A 23,127-nucleotide genomic window follows, 5' to 3' on the forward strand; every position below is an offset into this window, starting at 1 on the left:
GCCCCCTCTCGCCCTACCCCCTTCATAGCAGAGGCGGGATGAGGAGGCTGAGATCTCACAGCCAGGTATGTTTTCATACACAGCTTTATTCTTGCTTTGCTTCTTCCATGTCTGCTGCACTGTTCTGCCATCCAGCCCAACCTGCTCCAACCACTAACCTGGCCATGCACAAACTCAGGCTGGAAATTGGTGTCTAACTATCAGAGGGGGGAGGTTCTGCAACAGCCTCACAATAGGAGTTGTTGGGGGAGCAACTTCATTAGTTTTGAGGGAGAGATAGAGAAATGTAGGAGTGTGATTGCATGATGGGGTTTCCCTTTTTTGGCTCTGTGTCTTACCATCAGAGGGGAGAGGTTCTGCAACAGCCCACAATAGATGTCATTGCCAATTACTGAGTTCAGCTAAAAAACGATTTGAAACAGTTCACCCTTATTTCCAGTTTTAATCCAGATAAGATTTCCAACCTTCTTTCTCCCCAAGGCCTTTCCTCCCTATCTCTTCCTCTCCTTCTTGCTGACCAACAGTTTTTCCTTTGCACCTAGGCTCACATAGGCCCTGATTTTTGAGATAACACTGGCACCTGGGGTGGGAAGGGTTTTTAGCTGAAGTCAGTAATTGTCAATGACATCACTTGTTTGTTGAAGGGTATAAAATAAATTCTTAAAAGCTTAATTCCTAATACCTGCTGACCACGTTGGAGCCGACCAATATGGATCTAAGCACCCCAGGGTTAGCCCGTTTGTAAGTATCTTGATCAAATGTTTATAAATGTTTTGTTACTGTTTGGATGTAGTAAATTGCTTATTTTTAGGCTTTTTAGGCATGTTTTTGAGCAACTGTATAAATACCATTTGGCCTTTGGATGTAATAAAGGAATTTATGGTTAAATTAGTGTTGTGATATTATTGTGCATAAATAATAATAATTCTGACATCCATTCAATTCCAATGAGTAATTAACATGGTGGAAAAAAGGTACTCTGTTTTAAAATTCTAACCCTGTCATCTCTTCGATGCAGGTGTTAGTGCTCGCAATAAACATCCCCCAGTTCTCCCAGTAATTATCCAGTAAAACCATCTCATTGTCCCAGTATAACTCAAGCTGTGAATTTAAACCAATATAGTTAAATAAGTGCAAAAGGCTGTGTGGTTATTCTTAATTCAGTTTAAACCAGATTACTCTGGTTTAATTTAAACTGATTAGGAATAGGTTTATGCTAAGCTGAAATCAGCTAAGGTTGCATTAAGTTATACCAGTTGCTAAAGCCTAAATTGTTAAGAGTGCCCTGTAAACTTCCTTATGCCACCCAGTAGTTCTCCACTAAAGAGCAGATTTACATTTTAAACGGACAGGCAGACAGATAGATAAATAGAAAAGTAAGTGTAAGAATAGATATGGCTTGGTTAAAAACAAATAGAAAAAACTGCTTTAAAACATTTTAGGGTGGGCTCTTTTTCTCTTTCATAAAGAAGCAAGAAAAGAAAATCATATTTTACAGTTCCTTTGTGGATGAGATTCTGATCTGTTATATATTTTCTGCACTCAGATGATCAGAGCAGATACTTCTTTGGATTTGACTGGAACCTGGAATTTATGTAGGACTATTTTAATCAAATCTAAAATACATGGAAAATATATTTATTTGATTTAACATTTCCAATCTCTCTATTTGAATTGTACCAATCTGATCTATACATTAATATCATATATACTTAGTACTAGAATATTTGAATTTAACCTGGAAATTAGTGTAATATATCATTCTTAATCCAATATTTCAACTAATTCAAGAAATATGTCCTATATAGAAATAATAACTCAATATTTTAATCAGCTCTAGAGGTTAAAAATAAAACTACACATATAATATTTTAACTAAATCTAAAAATATATTTATTTCTTAATTTAACATTTTAATAAAATCTATAAATTTATATATGTTAGCTTAATATTTTAAGCACTTCTAGGAAATATAATATATCACTATTAAGTTAATATTTTAATAAAATCTGGATATTAGTACAAAATGTACTTACTAATATTTTAATAAAATGTAGACAAAAATAATATAAAATTCTTAATTTACTATTTTAATGAAAAATAAGAATATAGCATTCATTTATTTTAATCAAAATAGGTATTCATATTGTATATAAATATTAATGTAGCATGTTTAACAAATCTGCAAAACATCACAATATGTACTTATTAATTTAATATTTAATTAAATCTAGAAATTAACATGATATATAAATATTAATGTAATATGTGAAGTGAATCTAGAAATCAATACATTATGGATTTAATGAGTTAATATTTTAATTGAATATAGGAATGAATATGATATATAATTCTTAATTTATAATTTAATCAAAATTGAATTTAACATCATATATAATTAATCATTTATTTAAATGTAAAGTAGAAATTGATAACATATAGTTCTTAATTTATTATTTTAAGTAAAAATAGGAATTTATATAGTTAGTTTTTCTTTTAATCAAAAATAGGAATTGATATATAATTATTAATTTTACATTTTAATCAAATCTAAAAATTAACATAGCATGTGATTATTAATTATACATTCTGAATCTTGTAATTAATATAATTTATTGCTCATAATCCATTATTTTAATCTAATCTGGAAAATATAATGTGTAAACCTATTTAGGGGAGGGACTGTCTTTTTCCACCGTGTTTGTGCAACACCTAGCACAATGAGATCCTGGTCCGTGACTGGGGTTCCTAGGTGCTACCACAATAATAACTAATATAATATACAATTATCAATAAATAGTATAATTTTCAATTGACTCTCAACATTTCACATGTAATGATTGATTGCAAAATTTAATCATATTGATATTAATAGAGATTTTTTTTATATCAGATCTAGATTTTCCTTCTGCAGAGCTGTTAGGGCCAATCCATGATTGATGTCGTCTTTGGATCTGTCCAGACTCAAGGTAAGGAATTTTAAAAAGTCCTCTTGATTCAATTCTGTGTCATCATTAGTTAGAGCAGAGGAAAGATAGGGGGTAAAATTTTCCAAGGTACTTAAATTGTTTAGGAGTCTAATCCAATTTCCAAAAGGGATTTAGAGCCAGACTTTCAAAGGTATTTAGGTGCCTAAAAATGCAGTCAATTTCACTTTAGCCTTGAAGCGCAGCATTAAATCATCTCACCCTGCTTTCTGAGCATTACTTGCTGTGATCCTAGACTGGTCCATAGGAGCTTCTCCAGCTATGGAAGGATGAGCAAGAGTTTGTTGCCCAAACAAGACAGCTGGACGAATGCCTCAATGCAGGATCTTCATCCAGTCCTAAGGGTTACAAACACAGAATAAACCCAGCTTGCGTGTCAGATTCCAGAAGGAGTTTGAAATGTGATATGTATGAGAGAGAGAGCAGGACTCTGAATGTGTGTGTCACTGCTGCCCCCCGTTGGAGGGAATGAGCCCTGTTCTGTGTGTGTATGTGAAAGAGACAGACAAAGGTTACTGCCCCCTACTGGAAGGAATGAGACCCGCCTTGCATGTATGTATATGTGTGTGTGCGTGCACATACTATTCCCTACTACTGTAGACCCCTCTCCCCTCCCAGAGCCCTGGGTAGAACCTTGGTGTCTTGTTGATTGTTTCCTTTCAGCTCCAGGGACCCCTGATAAATCCTACCAATGGCACCATCCCGATGTCCAACTTCATCCTTCTGGGTTTCTCCTCCATGGGCCAGCTGAGCCGCACTCTCTTCTGTGCCCTTCTCTCCGCCGCCTACACCGGGACACTGGCAGGCAACCTGTGCATTTTGTGGGCCGTGCTGCAGGACCCCCACCTCCAACGCCTGCCTATGTACATCCTGCTGGGGAACTTCTCCTGGCTGGAGATCTGCTATGTCACAGCCACGGTGCCACGGATGCTCTCAGACCTGGTGTCCCCTGGCATCCCCATCTCCTTCCAGGCCTGCTTCGTGCAGTTTTACTTCACCTTCTCCATGGGAGCCACTGAATGCTTCTTCCTCGTGGTCATGGCCTTGGATAGGTACCTGGCCATCTGCCACCCCCTGCACTACCCCCTCCTCATGTGCCCCAAACTTTGCTGGGCCCTAGTGGCCTCTTGCTGGCTCTCTGGCTTCCTGTGGTTCATAGTGCCTGTTGCCCTCATCTCCCAGCTCTCTTTCTGTGGCTCCAACACCCTGGATCATTTTGTGTGTGACCTGGCCCCATTACTGGCTGCCTCCTGCACCCCAGCTCCCCGGACTGAACAGACCTGCTATGCCCTGAGTTCCCTCATCATGTTCACCACCGTCCTCTTCATCCTGGCCTCCTATGGGCTAGTCGTCAGGGCAGTGCTGAGGCTGCCCTCAGGGGCCAAGCAACACAAGGCCTTCTCCACCTGCACCTCACACCTGGCTGTCGTGGGCCTGTTTTACGGCTCCGTCATGGTCATGTACGTCAACCCGGCTGCCTCGGGGGACAGCGGGAAGGTAGTGACGCTCTTCTATGCAGTGGGGACCCCGCTGCTCAATCCACTGATCTACAGCCTGAAAAACAAGGAGATGAAGGAGGCTCTGAGGAGGACACTGCTGAGGGAGCGGTAGGGGGTTCTGCTCTGGCCCAGTCTGCAGGGACTGGCCAGTCACTGGAGTAGGCAGAGGGGTATGGAGCCTTTCTCTTCTGGGGTTTCTGACTCCAATCCTGCAGGGGGAACACAGACAGCATTTTGCATGACCTCTAGGAGTCACTCGTAGCATAAAAATAACTGTTTGATGATACAATCAGAACACAAACAGGAGCTGGGGGAGGTGTGTGTGTGTGTCCCCTGGCTGGAGGAAATGTGTGTATGCAGAGGACAGGAGAGCAAACTGATTGTGTGTGCAGGGAGGCTGGCTCGCATCTCTGCCCTTTTTGTGTAGCTGTATTTCAAGATTGTTACCTGCATAAATGTGGTATCACACTTAGATCCAGAGAGCAAAGTTCTGCTCTCCTTTTCTCTGCTGGCAATCAGGAGCAACCCCAGTGATGTCAAGAGATTGACACCTGTGCAGCTGGGACCAAAATCATGGTGATATATTTGTATGTTACAGACCACACTCCCCTTCCACAGCCAGGGACAGAACTCAGGAGTCCGAGCACCACAGTCTGCAAATGCATCCTAGAATACTCAAGGAGCTGACTGAGGAGATATCTGAGCCATTAGCGATTATCTTTGAAAAGGCATGGAAGACGGGAGGTATTTCAGAAGACTGGAAAAGGGCAAATATAGTGGCCAACTATAAAAAGGGAAATAAGGACAACCTGGGGAATTACAAACCAGTCAGCTTAACTTCTGTACCCGGAAAGATAATGGAGCAAATAATTAAACAATACATTTGCAAACACCTAGAATATAATGAGGTAATAAGTAACAGTCAGTATGGATTTGTCAAGAACAAATCGAGTCAAACCAACCTGATAACTTTCTTTGGGTAACAAGCCTTGTTGATGTGGGGAAGTGGTAGATGTGGTATATCTTGACTTTAGTAAGGCTTTTGATACTGTCTCGCATGACCTTCTCATAAACAAACCAGGGAAATATAACCTAGATGGAGCTACTATAAAGTGGGTGCATTACTGGTTGGAAAACCGTTCCCAGAGAGTAGTTATCAGTAGTTCACAATTATGCTGGGAGGCCATAACGACTGGGGTCCCGCAGGGATTGGTTCTGGGTCCAGTTCTGTTCAATATCTTCATCAGTGATTTAGATAATGGCATAGAGAGTACACTTATAAAGTTTGCGGATGATACCAAGCTGGGAGGGGTTGCAAGTGCTTTGGAGGATAGGATTATAATTCAAAATGATCTGGACAAATTGGAGAAATGTTCTGAATAGGATGAAATTCTATGAAGACAAATGCAAAGTACTCCACTTAGGAAGGAACAATCAGTTGCACACACACAAAATAGGAAACGACTGCAGAAGGAAGGAGTACTGTGGAAAGGGATCTGGGGGTCCTAGTGGATCAAAAGCTAAATATGAGTCAACAGTGTAACGTTGTTGCCAAAAAAGCAAACCTCATTCTGGGATGTATTAGCAGGAGTGTTGTAAGCAAGACACGAGAAGTAATTCTTCCACTCTACTCGGCACTGATTAGGCCTCAACTGGAGCATTGTGTCCAGTTCTGGGCACCACATTTCAGGAAAGATGTGGACAAATTGGAGAAAGTCCAGAAAAGAGCAACACAAATTATTAAAGGTCTAGAAACCATGACCTATGAGGGAAGATTTTAAAAAATGGGTTATTTTAGTCTGGAGAAGAGAAGACTGAGAGGGACATGATAAAAGTTTTCAAGTACATAAAAGATTGTTACAAGGAGGAGGGAGAAAAATTGTTCTTCTTAACCTCTGAGGACAGGACAAGAAGCAATGGGCTTAAATGCAGCAAGGGCAGTTTAGGTTGGACATCAGAAAAACTTCCTAACTGTCAGAGTGGTTAAGCACTGGAATAAATTGCCTAGGGATGTTGTGGAATCCCCACCATTGGAGATTTTTAAGAGCAGTTTGGACAAACACCTGTCAGGGATGATCTAGAGAATACTTAGTCCTGCCATGAGTGCAGGGGACTGAACTAGATGACCTCTTGAGCTCCCTTCCAGTTCTATGATTCTATGATAATCTAACCCCCTAGACCCCCACTCCCCTCCCATTGCCAGAGACAGAAATGAGAAGTTCTCTAACACATCAGAGGGGTGACATTCTAGAACAACCTCCCAATAGGAGTTGTGGGGGGCAAACAACTTAATTAGTTTTAAGGGAGAGCTGGACAAATATATGTGTGGGATTGTATGATGGAGTTACTTGTGGTGGGGAGCAGGGCAGCCCTGACGGTCCCTTCTGGTTCATCTCTGATGTTCTAAAAGTTCATGATTCAGGGTTTCAGCTGGTCTCCTGCAAAGATCAGGAGGAATTCCTCTCCCCCAAAATGGGTTCTGTTTTTTGGGAGGAAGTGGTTGTTTGTTTTTTGTTATTCTCTCCTTCCGCTGAAGAATCAGGGATCAGCATCAACAGCTGGAGCTGGGACGCTGGGGGGCAGGTCAACGCTTTGAAGTGGCACCGAGCTTTCTCTCTCGGGTGCTGGGCTGGTTGGTTCTTGCTCACATGGTCAGGGTCTAACTGATCGCCATGTGTGGGGTGGGGAAGGAATTTCCCCCCAGCTCAGATTGGCAGTGACCTTGGGAGGGTTTTGCCTTCCCCTGCAGCATGTGGGTGCGGGTCACTTGCCAGGATTAGCTGGGTGTATCTCACTTAATTATTTCCCTGCAATTGTGGGGGCCTCAGGCACTGGTGCCCCTCGGTCCCTCCTGTTCTCTGCCTGTGGCATCATAGTTTAGCCTCCTGAGGGCTGTCCTACTTTGCTCTAATTTCAGTTGCTGGGTGGTATTGGTGGTCTCTGATCTACAGAAGGTCAGACTAGAGATCTGCTGGTTCCTCTCTAGTCTTAAACCCTAACCGAGGACTCCAGACTCCCAGCCCCCCTGCTGTAACCCACTCAATCCCACTCCTCTCCCAGTGCTAGGGATAGAAACCAGGAGTGCTGACTACTCTTTCTCCACCCTCTCTAAACCACTAGACTCAACTGGAGTCCAGGAGTCCTGGCTCCCAGTCCAACTCTCTGACCAGTAGACATGCACCCACTGCCTGTGCTGTGTAAATTCATTAACAGAAGCTTTCCAACGCTGTGGTGTTTCCATCCAGTATCTTTCACGGGAGTTAGAGCCATTTAATAAATCATACCGACCAGAGTGCAAATCCCTTGGTGGAATTAGCTTGTGTTGATGTCTGAACTCTTCTTGCTCTGGGTATTGATGACTTGGGCCATTGGGGGAGCGAATTAAAGAACTGAGCTGAGTTTGCTGCCAGTTCCTGCTTGAAAAGTTGGAGCCAGGCAATTAAAAGTAAATGTTATCTCATCTTCTGAGAGAGTGGAGTTCAGATCTCAGTGCTAGGACAGGGGTGGGGGTTGTGGTTCAGGACTGGGGGCTCGGGCAGAAGGGGGAGCTGAATCTCCAGGGTCCATTCAGCTTTGGTGTCTCTGCTAAACCGAAGACTGCCAGTCTGTAGACAGAGGACTGATGAAGGGTCCCCTTGGTTTGAAAAGGCTGCCTGGTGTTGCTGCAGACACGGCCTGAGGACACTGCGCCCCACAGGGGTAGAACAAGCCTCCCCCAGGAGTCTGGCTCAGCTGGACTCACTGCAAGGAGCTCCAGAGAGAGACAGGGATCGTTGGCGCCCCAAGACCCAGGTTCAGAGCCGTGGAAGCCTGGCCCCATGGAGCTGTGTGGATTCTTGGGGCCAGCCCAGTAACGGAAAACTCCCAGGAGATTGGGCATAGGCGACTCCATGACAGCGCCGCAGCCAGATCAGCCCTTCTCACAGAAAACGAATCGGCAGACCCCTCCCCGCCCCCCCACCCCGGTAACCATTAGCCCAGGGGTCAGAGCGCCTCCCCCGGTTCAAGCCCCCTACCCCCGGTTCAAGTCCCCCTCTGCATGATGTGGGCAGAAACTTGTCCGCAGCTCCCCTACGGTGCAGGGGAGTGCCCTTACCACTGGCATTAGGCTGTGCACAGGGGCTGGCTCTCAGTCTCTCCTGTTCCACTTTGTATGAAGCAGTCGTTGGCTCAGGGACTTGAGCTTGACTTTCCTCCTCCCGGCTGGGTGCCCTGACCACTGGCCCATACAGTCCCACCAGCTCGCTGCTGTGTGATTATTTGACACCCAGTGGGGCAGCTTCCACAGGAGGCTGAGAAAGACCCAGATCAGACCCCCCCACTCCCTCCATCACCCAGCAGGCAGGGCGCTAGCATGGGGGAGCTGGAGCCAGGTCTCTGGTCCACATCAGGCAGAGTGAGGATCTGAACCTGGGTCTCCCCCATCCCGGGTGAGCGCTCCAGCTACTGAGCTCTAGAGAACGCAGGAGCCTCCCCTCCTCCTCTGCTGCCTGTGTTTGTGAGGCGCCTGAGCCAGGAGGTGCATTCTAGGGCACGCTCTGAGCACGCCCACCGGGTTGGGGCCTGCAGGTGAGCTAGGCGGGGAATGCTTCCTTTGTGAATCCTGCCAGGGCTTAGACTGAGCCAGGACTGAGGTGGCTGGCACATGCCCACTGGCCATAACTTAGGGACCTACCAGGTGAGGCGGCAGCTGAGGGGGGTTTGGAGGATCTAAATGTTGGACTTAGGCACCTAAACCTCACTGTGGATCTGCTTGATCTGGGGAATTTTCCTTGCATTGGTGGGGCAGGCACAGGGCCGGCTCTAGCTTTTTTGCTACCCCAAGCAGCAAAAAAAAGCACCGCCCCCCGAGCCCTCCCAGCTGAGCCGCCCCCCCGCCGAGCGCCGGAGCCCACCCCCCCCGCGCCGAGCGCCGCCGGAATCCCCACCCCCAGCCGAGCGCCGAGCCCCGCGCCGCCCCCCCAGCTGAGCGCCGCGCCGCCGGAGCCCGCCCCCACCCACTGCTGAGTGCTGCTGGAACCCCCCTCCACCGCCGAGCGCCGCCGCCCCCCACCGCTGAGCGCCCCCCCCCCGCAGAATGCCGCACTGCGCTCCCCCCGCCGCCCCTTACCAGGTGCCGCCCCAAGCATGTGCTTGGGTGCCTGGTGCCGGCCCTGGGCAGGCAGGCCGGCCGAGCAGCTCAGCCACACATCAGGCTGTCGTAGCCAAGGGCGGCTGAGCAGGTAGTCAGATTAAGAGCTGACTAGTGACCATCTCAATTTACTTTCCTGAGAGAAATAAATGACACATCATGGACATGGAGTAGTAGTTAAGGAGACAGACACGCAGATGGTTGCGTAGGGGAATGGACAGACATGACTCACTGACCAAGAACCGCATCGATAACAGATTTTATTCATTAGAGAAGAAAAAAAAAACCCTTTAAACATATAAAATTATAAAACAAATCAAACCTTCCAAAATAAATATGCTGCCGCTCTGTATACATGGAGAGCCGGATACCGGGCCAGATCTGTTCTGAAAGGCAACTAAGGAAGTCCGATCCCCAAACCGCACAGAGATTTGGTAGCTACAACGCATAGTTGTGGGTGAGGACAAAGTCACAAAGTTCAGTCACCAGGTTTGCCGTGATGGTATTGGGGAATGCTATTCCTGATGGCTTGTAGTCCATCTTTGTGTGGAATGTTGGTGTAGAGGGATTCTACATCCATAGTGGCCAAGGTGGTGTTTTCTGGAAGATCACCGATGAATTATAGTTTCCTCAGGAAATCAGTGGTGTCTTGAAGATAGCTGGGAGTGCTGGTAGCATAGGGCCTGAGGAGAGAGTCCACATAGCCAGACAATCCTGCTGTTAAGGTGCCAATGACTTTGTGACTTTGTCCTCACCCACAACTATTTCACATTTGGGGACAATATATACCTTCAAGTCAGCGGCACTGCTATGGGTACCCACATGGTCCCACAGTATGCCAACATTTTTATGGCTGACTTAGAACAACGCTTCCTTAGCTCTCGTCCCCTAACGCCCCTACTCTGCTTGCGCTACATTGATGATATCTTCATCATCTGGACCCATGGAAAAAAAGCCCTCAATGAATTCCACCATGATTTTAACAATTTCCATCCCACCATCAACCTCAGCCTAGACCAATCCACACAAGCGGTCCATTTCCTAGACACAATTGTGCTAATAAACGATGGTCACATAAACACCACCTTATACCGGAAACCCACTGACCACTATACTTACCTACATGCCTCCAGCTTCCATCCAGGACACACCATACGATCCATTGTCTACAGCCAAGCTCTAAGATACAACCGCATTTACTCCAATCCCTCGGACAGAGATAAATACCTACAAGATCTCTATCAAGCATTCTTAAAACTACAATACCCACCTGCTGAAGTGAAAAAACAGATTGACAGAGCCAGAAGAGTACCCAGAAGCCACCTACTACAGGACAGGCCCAACAAGGAAAATAACAGAATGCCACTAGCCGCCGCCTTCAGACCCTAACTGAAACCTCTCCAGCGCATCATCAAAGATCTACAACCTATCCTGAAAGATGATCCTTCATTCTCACAGATCTTGGGAGACAGACCAGTCCTCGCTTACAGACAGCCTCCCAACCTTAAGCAAATACTCACCAGCAACTGCACACCAAACAACAAAAACACTAACCCAGGAACCTATCCTTGCAACAAAGCCCGATGCCAGCTCTGTCCACATATCTATTCAAGTGACACCATCATAGGACCTAACCACATCAGCCACACCATCAGGGGCTCATTCACCTGCACATCTACCAACGTGATATATGCCATCATGTGCCAGCAATGCCCCTCTGCCATGTACATTGGCCAAACTGGGCAGTCTCTACGCAAAAGAATAAATGGACACAAATCTGACATCAGGAATCATAACATTCAAAAACCAGTGGGAGAACACTTCAACCTCTCTAATCACTCAGTGACAGACTTGAAGGTGTCAGTTTTGCAACAAAAAAACTTCAAAAACAGACTCCAAAGAGAGACTGCTGAACTCGAATTAATATGCAAATTAGACACAATTAACTTAGGTCTAAACAGAGACTGGGAATGGTTGGGTCAATACACTAATCGAATTTTTTTTCCCCCATGTTAAGTTCTCCTCACACCTTCTATGGGTCATCTCGATTATCACTTCTAAGTTTTTTCTTCTGCTGCTACTGATAGCTCATCTCAATTGATTGGCCTCTTACAATTGGTATGCATACTTCCACCTTTTCATGTTCTCTGTATGTATAAATATCTTCTGTCTATGTGTTTCACTCTATGCATCTGAAGAAGTGAGCTGTAGACCATGAAAGCTTATGCTGAAATAAATTTGTTAGTCTCTAGAGTGCCACAAGTACTCCTGTTCTTTTTGCAAATACAGACTAACACGGCTGTTACTTTCAAACCTGTTTCCAGTTACAGGCCTGTTATTTGCACAGATCTTGGGCTCGGGGCTTTAAACAGCAAAAGGAAAATGGCTAAAGCTACCCAGATGCTCAGAGTGAGTGCACAGGGAAAAGCACATGGAAAAATTGGGAGGTTAATTCACATACAGGGATTGAAAAAGCAGAAGGCAGTCTAAGGTGGGTATACAGCAAGGCTCTGTGTGTGTGTGTCTGTGTATGTAACACAAGTGTGTGTGTGTGTGCTGGGATCAGTACGTGTGTGTGCAGGAATCAGTGTGTGTGTGTGTGTATCGCTATGTGTGTGTGTGCAGAGATCAATTTGTGTTGTGTGTGTGTCTTCAGGGATCACTGTGTGTATTCATCGCTGTGTGTGTGCACAGGGATCACTGTGTGTGTTCATCGCTCTGTGTGTGTGTGTGTGTGTATGTGCAGGGATCAGTGTATGTGTGTGCACTGCTCTGTGTGTGTGAAGGCTCAGTGTGTGTATCACTCTGTGTGTGTGTAGGGATCAGTGTGTGTGTGTAGGGAGTAGTGTCTGTATGTGTCATTGTGTGTGTGTGTGTGTGCACAGGGATCACTGTGTGTTCTCATTGCTTTGTGTGTGTCTGTGTACTGCTATGTGTGTGCGCAGGGATCAGTGTGTATGTGTGCATTGCTACGTGTGCAGGATCGTTGTTCAGGGATCAGTGTGCGTGTGTCGTGTGTGCAGAGACCAGTGTGTGTGTGTGCACTGTTGTGTGTGCAGGGATCAGTGTGTGTTTGTGTGTGTGTGTGTGTATGTGTGTGTCTGTGTGCAGGGATCAGAGTGTGTGTGTATGGGTGCATTGCTATGTGTGCAGGGATCAGTGTGCGTGTGTCATGTGTGTGCAGAGACCAGTGTGTGTGTGTGTATGTGCACTGCTGTGTGTGCAGGGATCAATTTGTGTTTGTGTGCAGGATCAGAGTGTGTGTGTCATTGTGTGTGTGTGTGTGCACGGATCAGTGTGTGCGCACATAGATCAGAGTGTGTGTTGTGGGTGCAGGGAACAGAGTGTGTGTATCGCTCTGGGTGTGTGTGTGTGTGTGTGTGTGTGCAGGGATCTCTCTGTGTGTGTAGGGATCAGTGTGTGTGTACCACTGTGTGAGTACACAGGAATCAGTGTGTGTATGCGGGCACTGCTCTGTGTGTGTTTGTGTGTGTGTAGGGTTCACAGGGGCCTGTGATGCAGCAGCCCTGTTCTGGTACTTCCAGGGTTTGCAAGGTGGTGGTTTCCTTCTCCCTCCTCAGCCATGATTGCCCAGCTCCTCCCCTTCCTCTGCCTCTGAGTTCACCGCAGGAGAGCGGAGCCCAGACCAGGCAGGGACATCTATGGGGCTGGAGGGGGAATGCTATGCACTGCACACACACAGCCCCTTCACTGCACCACCCCACACGCACTGCTCTTGCACTGCACCTCCCCCCAACAGCCCTTGCATTGCTCTTCACACACACAGCCCTGATTGCTACCCCCCCACTTCTGCATTGCAACCTCCCACACACTCCCTGCATCGCAACCCCTGCATTCCCCCCCCCCCCCAGCCCCTGCACTGCACCACCTACCCACACAACCCTTGCATTGGTCAAGACACCTCCCACCTCCCCCCATTTACCAGCCCTCTACAACCTGGCCTGTGCTCCCTACACTGCCCACCTCTCCCACTCCTGGGATCTCTTTTAATTCCATGCTCTGCTAGGGTTGCCACCTGTTCAGGTTTTTCCAGGATCATCCCTTTGTTGAGGTAGCTGTCCTGGGAAGTCTGTCTGGGTGCTCGGTTCGTGCTGCCAGCTGTCTAGTATGATGGGCTCAGGACCATCCCGGCTGTATCTCAGAGGTGGCAGCCCTACAGACCTCCCAACACTCCTGGGTTTTGTGGGACTGTGCCGCTTTGACCCCAACCCCCCTGTCCCGGTTGAAGCAGCTGCTGTCCTGTGGGGACGGCTAAGCTCGACTCCCCGCTCCAGGCATTGTGCCCTGATTCCTGGCGCATGGGGTTGAAGCGGGGGAGTGGGGGCATGGCCAGGCCAAACACAAACGTCGCTGTGACTCCGCGCACCAGGAACCAGGGCGTAACGCCCAGAGTGGGGAGCCCAGCCCAGCCAGCCCTGCAGGACAGGAGCTGCCACTGTAGGGTGAGTATGAGACAGGCTCACTCACCCCGCCCTCCCACCACCACCTACCTGGGGGCAGCACCTGTCCCTCCAGGGGCCTCCCACCCCCAGGCAGCACCTAGCCCCTGCATCCACAGGTCTCCTTTCCCCTGGGGACAGCACCCATCCCACTTTAGCCACTTGAAATATTGGGTGGTACAACCCTACCCCAGCCTCTGCTGCCCACCCCCTCCCCATGTTGTGCACACCCTGCCATCCACCTCCCCTAATTTACATCCACCCCCTTGCAACCTGGCCTGTGCTCCCCACACTGCCAACCTCCAACTCTGCTGGGATCCCTTTCTGATTCCACCCCCCTGGCCAGCACTCACCACCTCCCTGCTGCCAGGTTCCCTCCCCAATCCTCCCCCTGCAAGCCTCCCAGCCTGCACTCTCCACACTGCCCTCCTCCCGCAGTTTACCACGCCTCTGCAGCCTGGCCTGTGCTCCCCACACCGCCCTCCTCCCTGCTGCTGGGATCCCTCCCCAATTCCCATTCCTTGTCTGCATGTCCCACACTGGCTGTTTCCCCTATTGCTTAGGGTTACCATACGTCCAGATTTTCCTGGACATGTCCAGCTTTTTGGTCCTCAAATCCCCGTCTGGAAGGAAATTCCAAAAAGCCGGGCATGTCCGGGAAAATAGGGAGGGGTCATGGGACTTGGATCCGGGCCGGAGCCGCTGGGGCCGGAGCCAGAGCCACTGGGGCCGGCGGTGCTCGGCCGCCGGCCGGCGCCACTCAGCCAGGGCCGGGCCGGACCTGCTCGACCGGAACCGGGGCCCGAGCCGAGCCGGGCCGGAGCCGCTGGGACCGGGGCTGAGGGTGCTCGGCCGGCGCTGCTCGCCCAGGGCCGGGGCCGGGCCATAGCCGCTTGGCCGGAACCGGGGCCCGAGCCGGGCTGGAGCTGCTGGGTCCGGGGCTGGGGGTGCTCGGCCACCGGCCGGCGCCGCGCGGCCAGGGCCAGTGCCCCGGGGCCCAAGCCGAGCCGGGCCAGAGCCGCTCGGCTGGGGGGGCCAGACTATGCTGCGCCTCCTCGCGTGCCACCGCCCCAGCCCCAGCTTACCTGCTGCCTGCCTGTTTCAGGCTTCCCGCGAACATTTGATTCGTGGGAAGCAGGAGAGTGGGAGGAGCAGGGGGGCGGAGCGTTCATGGGAGGGGGCAGAGTTGGGGCGGGGACTTTGGGGAAGGGGCGGAGTTGGGGTGGGGCCAGGGCGGGTAGGGGCGGAGTTGGGGCGGGGCCGGGGCCCCGTGGAGTATTCTCTTTTTGTTTTTTTAAAATATGGTAACCCTACTATTGCTGGGATCCCTCCCCCAGTTTACCACTCCCCTCCCACCTGGCCTGTGCTCCGCACGCCACCCGCCTCTCTCACTCCTGGGATCCTTCCCTGATCTCACAGACCCACACCCAACCTGCCCTCCCTACACTGCCCACCTCCCACACTGCGGACATGCTTGATCCAACAAGGACTAGAAACCAAGATACAAAAGATCAATTTTTTTCCTTTCTTTTTTTGCTAATCTTATTTCTGAGAGGGTGAACAACCTATTTACAAAGGTCACTGTATACAGTGCACAAATCCATTGGTTGCGAGATGCCAAAACCAACCCTGCTTCTCCCATTGTGGGGCCCAAAAATTATAAATCCTTGTGAAAGTGAGGGCTAAATTAATGAGTGGGAAATGAACATGGCTGAACTTTAAGTGGGGGAAAATAACTGCAAAGGGAAGGATGAGGTGGAGTGTACCCAGGGGAACATACTGGATAACACTGAGAAATACACACACACATATGAAAACAAGCATAAATATAAAAGCGAAACTATGCATGTACACACCCATGGAGCTACGCATCCTCCCCCATTCAGAGATAAATGCACACACAGCAAGAGGCACCTACCCACATATATATCTGTATGCATACACAAGAGAGAAAGACACACCAAAATACACACACAGATTTAAGCGCACATATTGACTTACACACACAGATAATACATAGCTATCTAGATTTATACACCCATGTGTACAAACAAACACACCCACGCATAGATTGACCCAAATACATACACAGAGGCAAACACATACCAGAATACACACTTGCATAGATTTGCATGCACACATAGAGACAAACACAGACACACCCACACATTATCTCACACACACACACAGACAACAACAATAAATTTGTAACCTATTAAGCAGAGTACATCAGAACCAGGCCCAGATCCTCAAAGGTATTTATGTGCCTTGAGGATCTTGGTCCAAATGCGATGGGATATTACAGTCAGAGGGTGTCAATTTTACAATCTGAGGGGGACAATACAAGGGTGAGAGAGGTTTACAGTCTGAGGGACAGTCTGTTGGTGACAGGTTGTGACAATGAAATTGACAATCAGAGGTGACAGGGCATTACAGACTAGGATGAGAGGTCAAGACAATCTGCCGGTGACAATCAGAGGGTGATTACATTACAATACCTAAAAGAAATATCCCAATACTGAGGAGAAACCCAGATCCAGACAATAAGCATTTTCGCTCTTTCCCCCACTGACGGATGGGCTGAATTTCCAAGAGGCAGGTGTGGAAGGTGCATTACCGGTTACATCCTCTTCATCTTGTAGGCCCTGCTGGCTCCAGGATGTGGCTCCAGCTCGTTGCTGGGAGAGGCGAAGGTGAAGAAGCTGTTGCTGGATTCACCCGCAGGTGGGGATGTGGCAAAGAAGGGTTTGAAGTGGAAGTCTCCCTCCCCACACCTGCCCCGGACTGGTGTGGCATCCCCAGGGAACCTGGCAGCATTACCTAGGAAGGGGATGATACAGGGTCAGTGGGATGCTGGATTCTCTATCAGAATAGACATTAGTGACTATAGTAGTGTGACAATTCAGGAACTGAACATAGAATCTCCAAATCTAAGACCATGAATGACCACGGCTTGATTTAAATGCAGGAGCTAAGGTTGGGTTTGTCACAGGACATGGTAGAATTTGAAGGCCTGATTTAGGCCTAAATCCATTAGCCTGGATTCGTAAACCTTTTGATGAGGAGGTACCACCCATGAAAGAGACAAATGCCAATGCTCAAGAGTCCAGGCCCCAAAATTCATGAGATTTGCTTACAAAATCATGATGTTCTTAAAATTATATAAAAGATTTCCTTCTGGTTCTGTAGCATTTATTAGCACAGTTTCCCTCTTTTCTCTGCAACCATGAGGACTACAAACTTACCCTTTTTTTAAACACACCAAATGCCCAGAGACTCACAGTAAAGTTTGTGCATTGGCGATACCACATGGCTAGCTAAGGTTGGAGAAATTACAAGGGATGTTCAAAGCTTTGGGATTCAGGGTGTGAATTAACCCATGTTCTGGAGAAATCCCCTCTGAGGGGGGAGAAAGGAGCTTAATCTCCATGGCCCATTCAGTCCGTGGCCTCTCCTCTGAGACTGCCAAGGAGGGGGGCTATTAGCGTGAGTGGGGTTTGATAGATGGACAACTGTCCAAGCTGAGAACCCATCAACTTGTCTCACACAGGAGTGTCTAATCAAATATTTCATAGCCAGGGCCGGCTCCAGGGTTTTGGCCGCCCCAAGCAGCCAAAAAAAAAAAAAAAAGCCGCGATCATGATCTGCGCCGGCAATTCGGCGGGAGGTCCTTCGCTCCGAGCGGGAGTGAGGGACCGTCCGCCGAATTGCCACCGAATAGCTGGACATGCCGCCCCTCTCCGGACTGGCCGCCCCAAGCACCTGCTTGCCAGGCTGGTGCCTGGAGCCGGCCCTGTTCATAGCACTTGGGAAGTTGCTGATATGGCAACACTTGGAGAGTGACTGGTCTGTGTGAAGCCCTCCTCCTTCAAACACACACACATATGTGCCTCCTCCTGCCCTATGGCATGGAGGGAGAGTTCAGTCTCTATAGCCCACTAAACCCTTGTCCCCTCCACTAACAGTGTCAGTGTAGTGACTCCTTATGCCAGCTTTTGCAACCTCTGTTAGTAGTGAAATGAGAACTCCCCACAGATCTTACCCAATGGGAAGCCAAAGACAGCAGGCTGAGGCATCATGGGAGGCTCGTGGGCAGCCTCCTGATTAGCCACGGCAATGTTGCGCAGACGGAGGCTGTCGTAGAGGCCCTGGAGCTTCTGGTACTGGCGGTTGCGCTCCATGAGCTTCTCAGAGAGCTCGCTGAACTTCTTCTTGTACTCCTCCAGCACCTTCTTCAGGGAGGAGACCTCGCTCTTCATGGAGGTCAGTTCCATGTCCTTACTCTGCAGCTGCTGGGTGTACACCTTCTCCATCTGCTTCAGGTGTCCCTCAGCCTTGCTGTAGGTGTATTCCTGGTACAGGCGCTCCTGGTGAACCTGCCATGTGGAGATTATGACAGGTGTGACAGGCTTCTTTGACCACTGATTGTCAAAGGAAAGTGAAGTCACTCCACTTGAGATATAGTAGCATGACTACAGTGTACCAAAGGAAGTATGGTCTGGAGTTAAGCCACTGGACTGGGACTTAAGAGGTCTGAATTCAGTTCCCACTGCTGCCACAGTGACTTTGGGTAAGTCACTTAGGTCAATATTCTCAAGAGGGACCACTAATTTAGGGTTGCCAACATGAGACATCTATGGACTGATTTTCAGATGTGCTGAGCACTCCACACTCCAACTGAAGCTGATAAGAGCTGTGGGGTGCACAGTGTGATGTTATTGACATAAACTGTGACTGTATAAATCATTGTTGCAACCAGGGTCTTATGGTTGCACCAGGTCTTGTACAAGGAGGCCAAGTGGGGTGTCTATGGAAAGGTTGTAGTCTGCTGGTTATGATTATGCTGTCTGTATGTGTGTATCATTTTTGTATCCAAAGTTATGAATATTGACTATGTACTTGTTTGGTTCTAAGTAGCCTCAGTGAAGCATTTGGTCATCTTCTTGGTAAAGGACTATTCTCAGTAAGTGCCCAATCAAGAAACACTTAACTAACAATGGATTTTGTGAGATGCCAATCCACATCTGAGCTTTCCTGGGAACATTCAAACTAACATGTAAACAATGGTGTCGGCCTGCAAAAAGCTGCATCATTCATAGACATGTGACTTGCCCAGGTGACTGCAAACTCCATCTTGTTGAGGGGATTTTACACAGGAGAACAAAGGGGTTTCTACCCACAAGAGAAAGACTATATAAGGCTCTGGAACCCTCCATTTTGTCTTCAGCTGGCTCAAAAGATAGCCTCTTCACCCCAAAGAGATGCTTGAAAGAAATTGGAACAAAGGACAGTAACTACGGGGGGGGGAGGGGCAGGGAGAGTGATTGCTGGACCCAGACTAGGAAGGAATCTAGTCTGTAAAAGAAGCTTATTGGAACATCTTAGGGTCAGATTTACCTGCATTTAGTTTCCTACTGTATTAGGCTTAGACTTGCATGTTTTTGTTTTATTTTGCTTAGTAATTTACTTTGTTCTGTCTGTTATTACTTGGAACCACTTAAATCCTACTTATTATACTTAATAAAATCACTTTTTGCTTATTAATTGACCTAGAACAAGTAATTAATTCCTGGGGAAGCAAAAAGCTGTGCATATCTTCCAGCAGTGTTATAGAGGGCAAATAATTTATGAGTTTACCCTGTATAAGCTTTATACAGAATAAAACAGATTTATTTGGGGTTTGGATCCCATTGGGAACTGGGTATCTGGGTGCTAGAGAAATGAGCACTTAAGCTGTTTTCAGTTAAGTCTGCAGCTTGTGGGGGATGTGGTTCAGACCTGGGTCTGTGTTTGTAGCAGGATAGCGTGTCTGTCTCAACAAGACAGGCTACTGAAGTCCCAAGCTGGCAGGGAAAACCAGCTCAGAAGTAGTCTCAGCACATCAGGTGGCAGTCCCAAGGGGGTTTCTGTGACCCAACCCGTCACACACAGCATCTCTATAAATCAGGTCATATGGGTCTCATGTTGAGCACTCAAATGTGAGACTCCTAAAATTAGTGGACACTTAAAAATGTTGCTTTAATGTCCATACTTCAGTTCCCTACATGTAAAATGGAGATAGTAATAGAGACATACTTCTCCTTGAGGGTAATTCATGAATATTTGTGAGGTGCTTTAATACTGTTGTGATGTAAGGAAAGAAAGAATGTGTAGCAAAGATGGACAGAACCTTCCACGGTGACAGACGAGAAAGAGAGGAATGGCTAATAGAGCAATAATGTTTTACACTGACAGTTGGACAGAGAAGGAGGGAGGGAGAAGTGCAAATGCCACACTCTGGTGATTTTGAACCAGAGAGTGAGGGGCAACCTTCTCTGTGGTCCAAGGCCACACAACAAAACCAAACAATGGGATTTCTTAATCCTATTCCATTCCCTTTGGCTCCTTTCCACAGTTTTCAGGACAAAAAATATAGCACGGTGGCCCTCCCTTTGGAGTGACCTAGGTATCAGCTCTGCCCTCCATGCATGAGATATAGGTAGCCATAAAGACTGACTTTTGGATCTTTCATTCCTTTAGCAAACAAAATCTCTTCCCAATTATATTTTCAGAGACACTTTTGAAGGTGTCTACCTATCTTAGGACATCATGCTGATGCCCCACCTAAGGTGGATTTACCTGGTATGTCCAGAAGGCGAGTGCGCGGGAGCTGATGTCCAGCACAGTCTCTGGCCGAAGTCCAGCCAACACCATGGCCTTGTGTTCTTCAGAGGGACTTAGCTCAGTGCGGACAATGTCTAGCTTGCCAGAGAGGGCACTGTTGCAGGCAGGACAGACTGCTGGTGAACGGCTGAATTCCCCACTGCCGTGCTGGTCACAGAAGATGTGTGAGCAAGCCGTGACCCAGGCATAGCCTGAGAGCTTGACACGGCACTTGCGGTAATTGCACAGCAACATGTCCTCACACACAGACATTTTAATGGAGCCAACAGCAAGGGTGTTGACTCCAAAACAAATACCCCCTGGTGGAAAGGAATCTGCCACTCACCACACCAAACCTATAGAGCAAAACAAACATACGGGCTGGGATTCTCAAAGGGGCCTAAGAGAGTTAGGCGTCCAACTCCCATTGAATTATGGGATTCAGTCATCTAACTCCCTTATGCTGCTTTATAAATTCCACCCTAAAAGCCGAAGTGGAAACACTGACACTTTTATGCTGCATCAAAATAACCAGTTGTATATTTTTCTTCAGAAGCCTCTTGCGTCTCTGAAGAAAAAATGGCCCAATTTTCAAAAGTAGTGGCAACCAAAATCCCACATTTGGCCACTAAAATGGTCACAGGATACTTTAAAGGCTATTTGGGGAAACTCTAAGTGTCAATCCTCATTTTGGGGTTCTGGACAACCTATGTGTGAAATTGGCCATGTCCCTTCGGGAGATGACATTTCTTCCAGTCTAGTTAATATTTTGAAGGGGCAAGTATAATTCTTTTAATAGTGTCCAAAAGCCACATTGGGAGAGTCCTGTGCATGTCAATGGTGATAGAGTAGCACAGTTGGCAGAGATGCACAGCTTTTGGGTATGTGCTGATCCAGCTTTTTACTTCTGCCAATGCACATGGGGTCTATAGTGTGCTAATGCAGGTTTGGCCTGTATTAACACCAAGGTGTTAGAGCAGGGTGGGGCTGGGAGTTAGGACTCCTGGGTTCTGTTCCAGTTGTGGAGAGAAGTGGAGTCTAGTGGCTAGGAGTCAGGACTCCTAGTTTCTATCCCCTCTTCTGTGCAGGCAGTAGGGTCTGGGAGGCAGAACTACTGGGTTCTATTCCCAATTCTGGGAGAAGCCTGTTTTCTAGTGGTTAGAGCAGGTGGGACTGAAATTAAGGTTCCTGCAGATGCTTCCCAACTCTGCCATAGTTTCACTTTGCAGTGTTGTAGCTATGTTGGTCCCAGGATATTAGAGTGACAAGATGGGTGAGGTGATGTCTCTTTCACCAACAGAAGCTGGTTCAATAAAAGATAAGTTTTTGAGCTTGGTCCAGGTCTGGTCCAGAAGAAGAGCTCTGTGTATCTCAAAAGCTTGTCTCTTACACCAAAAGAAGTTGATCCAGTAAACGATATCACTTCACCCACCCTGACTTCATTTTGTGCTCTTGGGCTAGTCAGTTGTGTGTGCAAGTTTTGAGGGGGAACTACACGGCTATTAAGACAACTACTTCCAAAGTATCAGAGGGGTAGTCGTGTTAGTCTGAATCTGTAAAAAGCAACAGAGGGTCCTGTGGCAATCTGAAGAAGTGAGGTTCTTACCCACGAAAGCTTATGCTCCCAATACTTCTGTTAGTCTTAAAGGTGCCACAGGACCCTCTGTTGCTTTTTACTTCCAAAGTGTATTTGTAGTTTTCTGCAAGGCTTTCAGTGCAGGTTTGGGGTGCACCAATGGCAGTTTCACAGGTGCTGGTAGAGGGATTATTTCCCTCTGCCATTATAGGCTATGACATGGGCCAACACGGATTTCTGTTGTCCCACCAATACGGGTTTAGTGGATACCAATGGTGTCTGGTCACACATCAACACAGGATTCCTTGCTTTGGATGATGCATCTTTTGACATTGCAACTATGCAATGTTTTCCTGCCATTGAGCATTTGATGTTTGCCGACAGAGTACTGCCATGAGTCCATATGGTGGATTTTTATATGTCCAAATTGGCACACGCCAACAGCATTTTATCTCATGGCAATATTGGGACTTTGTGTTCGTTAATGTGAGCCTGGCTGACACCAGTGTGTTTTTTGGTCATTAAAGTGGCCTTTTTAGGGCATCCACCCACACTGGCTTGGCATGAGCCAACATTGGCACAGCATAAGCATGACATGCGCCAAAATGGGTGCCTCGCAGCTTTGATATAAGCCAATGTGGGATTAGTAGGCACCCCATTGTCGTTTTTAGGAGTATGCGTGTGTGTATAGGGTGGAGAGGGGTTGCCCCATTGGCTTTGACAGAGCCACTGAGTCACAAACGGCTCCATTTTATAAAATGGCGGCTGTACCTTCGTGTCCTGCGAGGTGAATTTGACACACGTTTATATTTGGCGGGCAAGACTGACACGG

The 23,127-nt window shown here is 47.6% G+C and overlaps 2 protein-coding genes across 2 annotated transcripts; one reads left to right on the plus strand and one right to left on the minus strand.

Annotated features, from left to right (window-relative positions):
* Nucleotides 1-684: 684 nt before the first annotated feature.
* Nucleotides 685-5,389, plus strand: LOC101932206 (olfactory receptor 11G2-like). Its single transcript, XM_005310266.2, has 3 exons — nucleotides 685-741; nucleotides 2,894-2,969; nucleotides 3,651-5,389. The coding sequence occupies exons 2-3, from the start codon at nucleotides 2,940-2,942 to the stop codon at nucleotides 4,596-4,598; spliced, it is 978 nt and encodes a 325-aa protein (XP_005310323.2). The 5' UTR covers nucleotides 685-741; nucleotides 2,894-2,939; the 3' UTR covers nucleotides 4,599-5,389.
* Nucleotides 5,390-14,547: 9,158 nt separating this feature from the next.
* Nucleotides 14,548-22,284, minus strand: CCNB1IP1 (cyclin B1 interacting protein 1). Its single transcript, XM_005310265.4, has 3 exons — nucleotides 20,696-22,284; nucleotides 18,120-18,453; nucleotides 14,548-16,897 (listed from the first exon to the last, which is right to left on the minus strand). The coding sequence occupies exons 1-3, from the start codon at nucleotides 20,990-20,992 to the stop codon at nucleotides 16,698-16,700; spliced, it is 831 nt and encodes a 276-aa protein (XP_005310322.1). The 5' UTR covers nucleotides 20,993-22,284; the 3' UTR covers nucleotides 14,548-16,697.
* Nucleotides 22,285-23,127: the final 843 nt, after the last annotated feature.

This window comes from Chrysemys picta, chromosome 12, assembly GCF_011386835.1.
Source record: "Chrysemys picta bellii isolate R12L10 chromosome 12, ASM1138683v2, whole genome shotgun sequence".
Classification (NCBI taxonomy): domain Eukaryota; kingdom Metazoa; phylum Chordata; order Testudines; family Emydidae; genus Chrysemys; species Chrysemys picta.

Excerpts from the sequence above, each read along its gene's own strand:
- LOC101932206 (XM_005310266.2), top strand. The coding sequence starts at position 2,940 with ATGTCGTCTTTGGATCTGTCCAGACTCAAG. Across the intron at positions 2,970-3,650 it reads TGGATCTGTCCAGACTCAAG|CTCCAGGGACCCCTGATAAA; the intron begins GTAAGGAATTTT and ends GTTTCCTTTCAG.
- CCNB1IP1 (XM_005310265.4), bottom strand. The coding sequence starts at position 20,992 with ATGTCTGTGTGTGAGGACATGTTGCTGTGCAATTACCGCAAGTGCCGT. Across the intron at positions 18,454-20,695 it reads TCGCCTTCTGGACATACCAG|GTTCACCAGGAGCGCCTGTA; the intron begins GTAAATCCACCT and ends TCCACATGGCAG. Across the intron at positions 16,898-18,119 it reads TGTCTTTGGCTTCCCATTGG|GTAATGCTGCCAGGTTCCCT; the intron begins GTAAGATCTGTG and ends TCCCCTTCCTAG.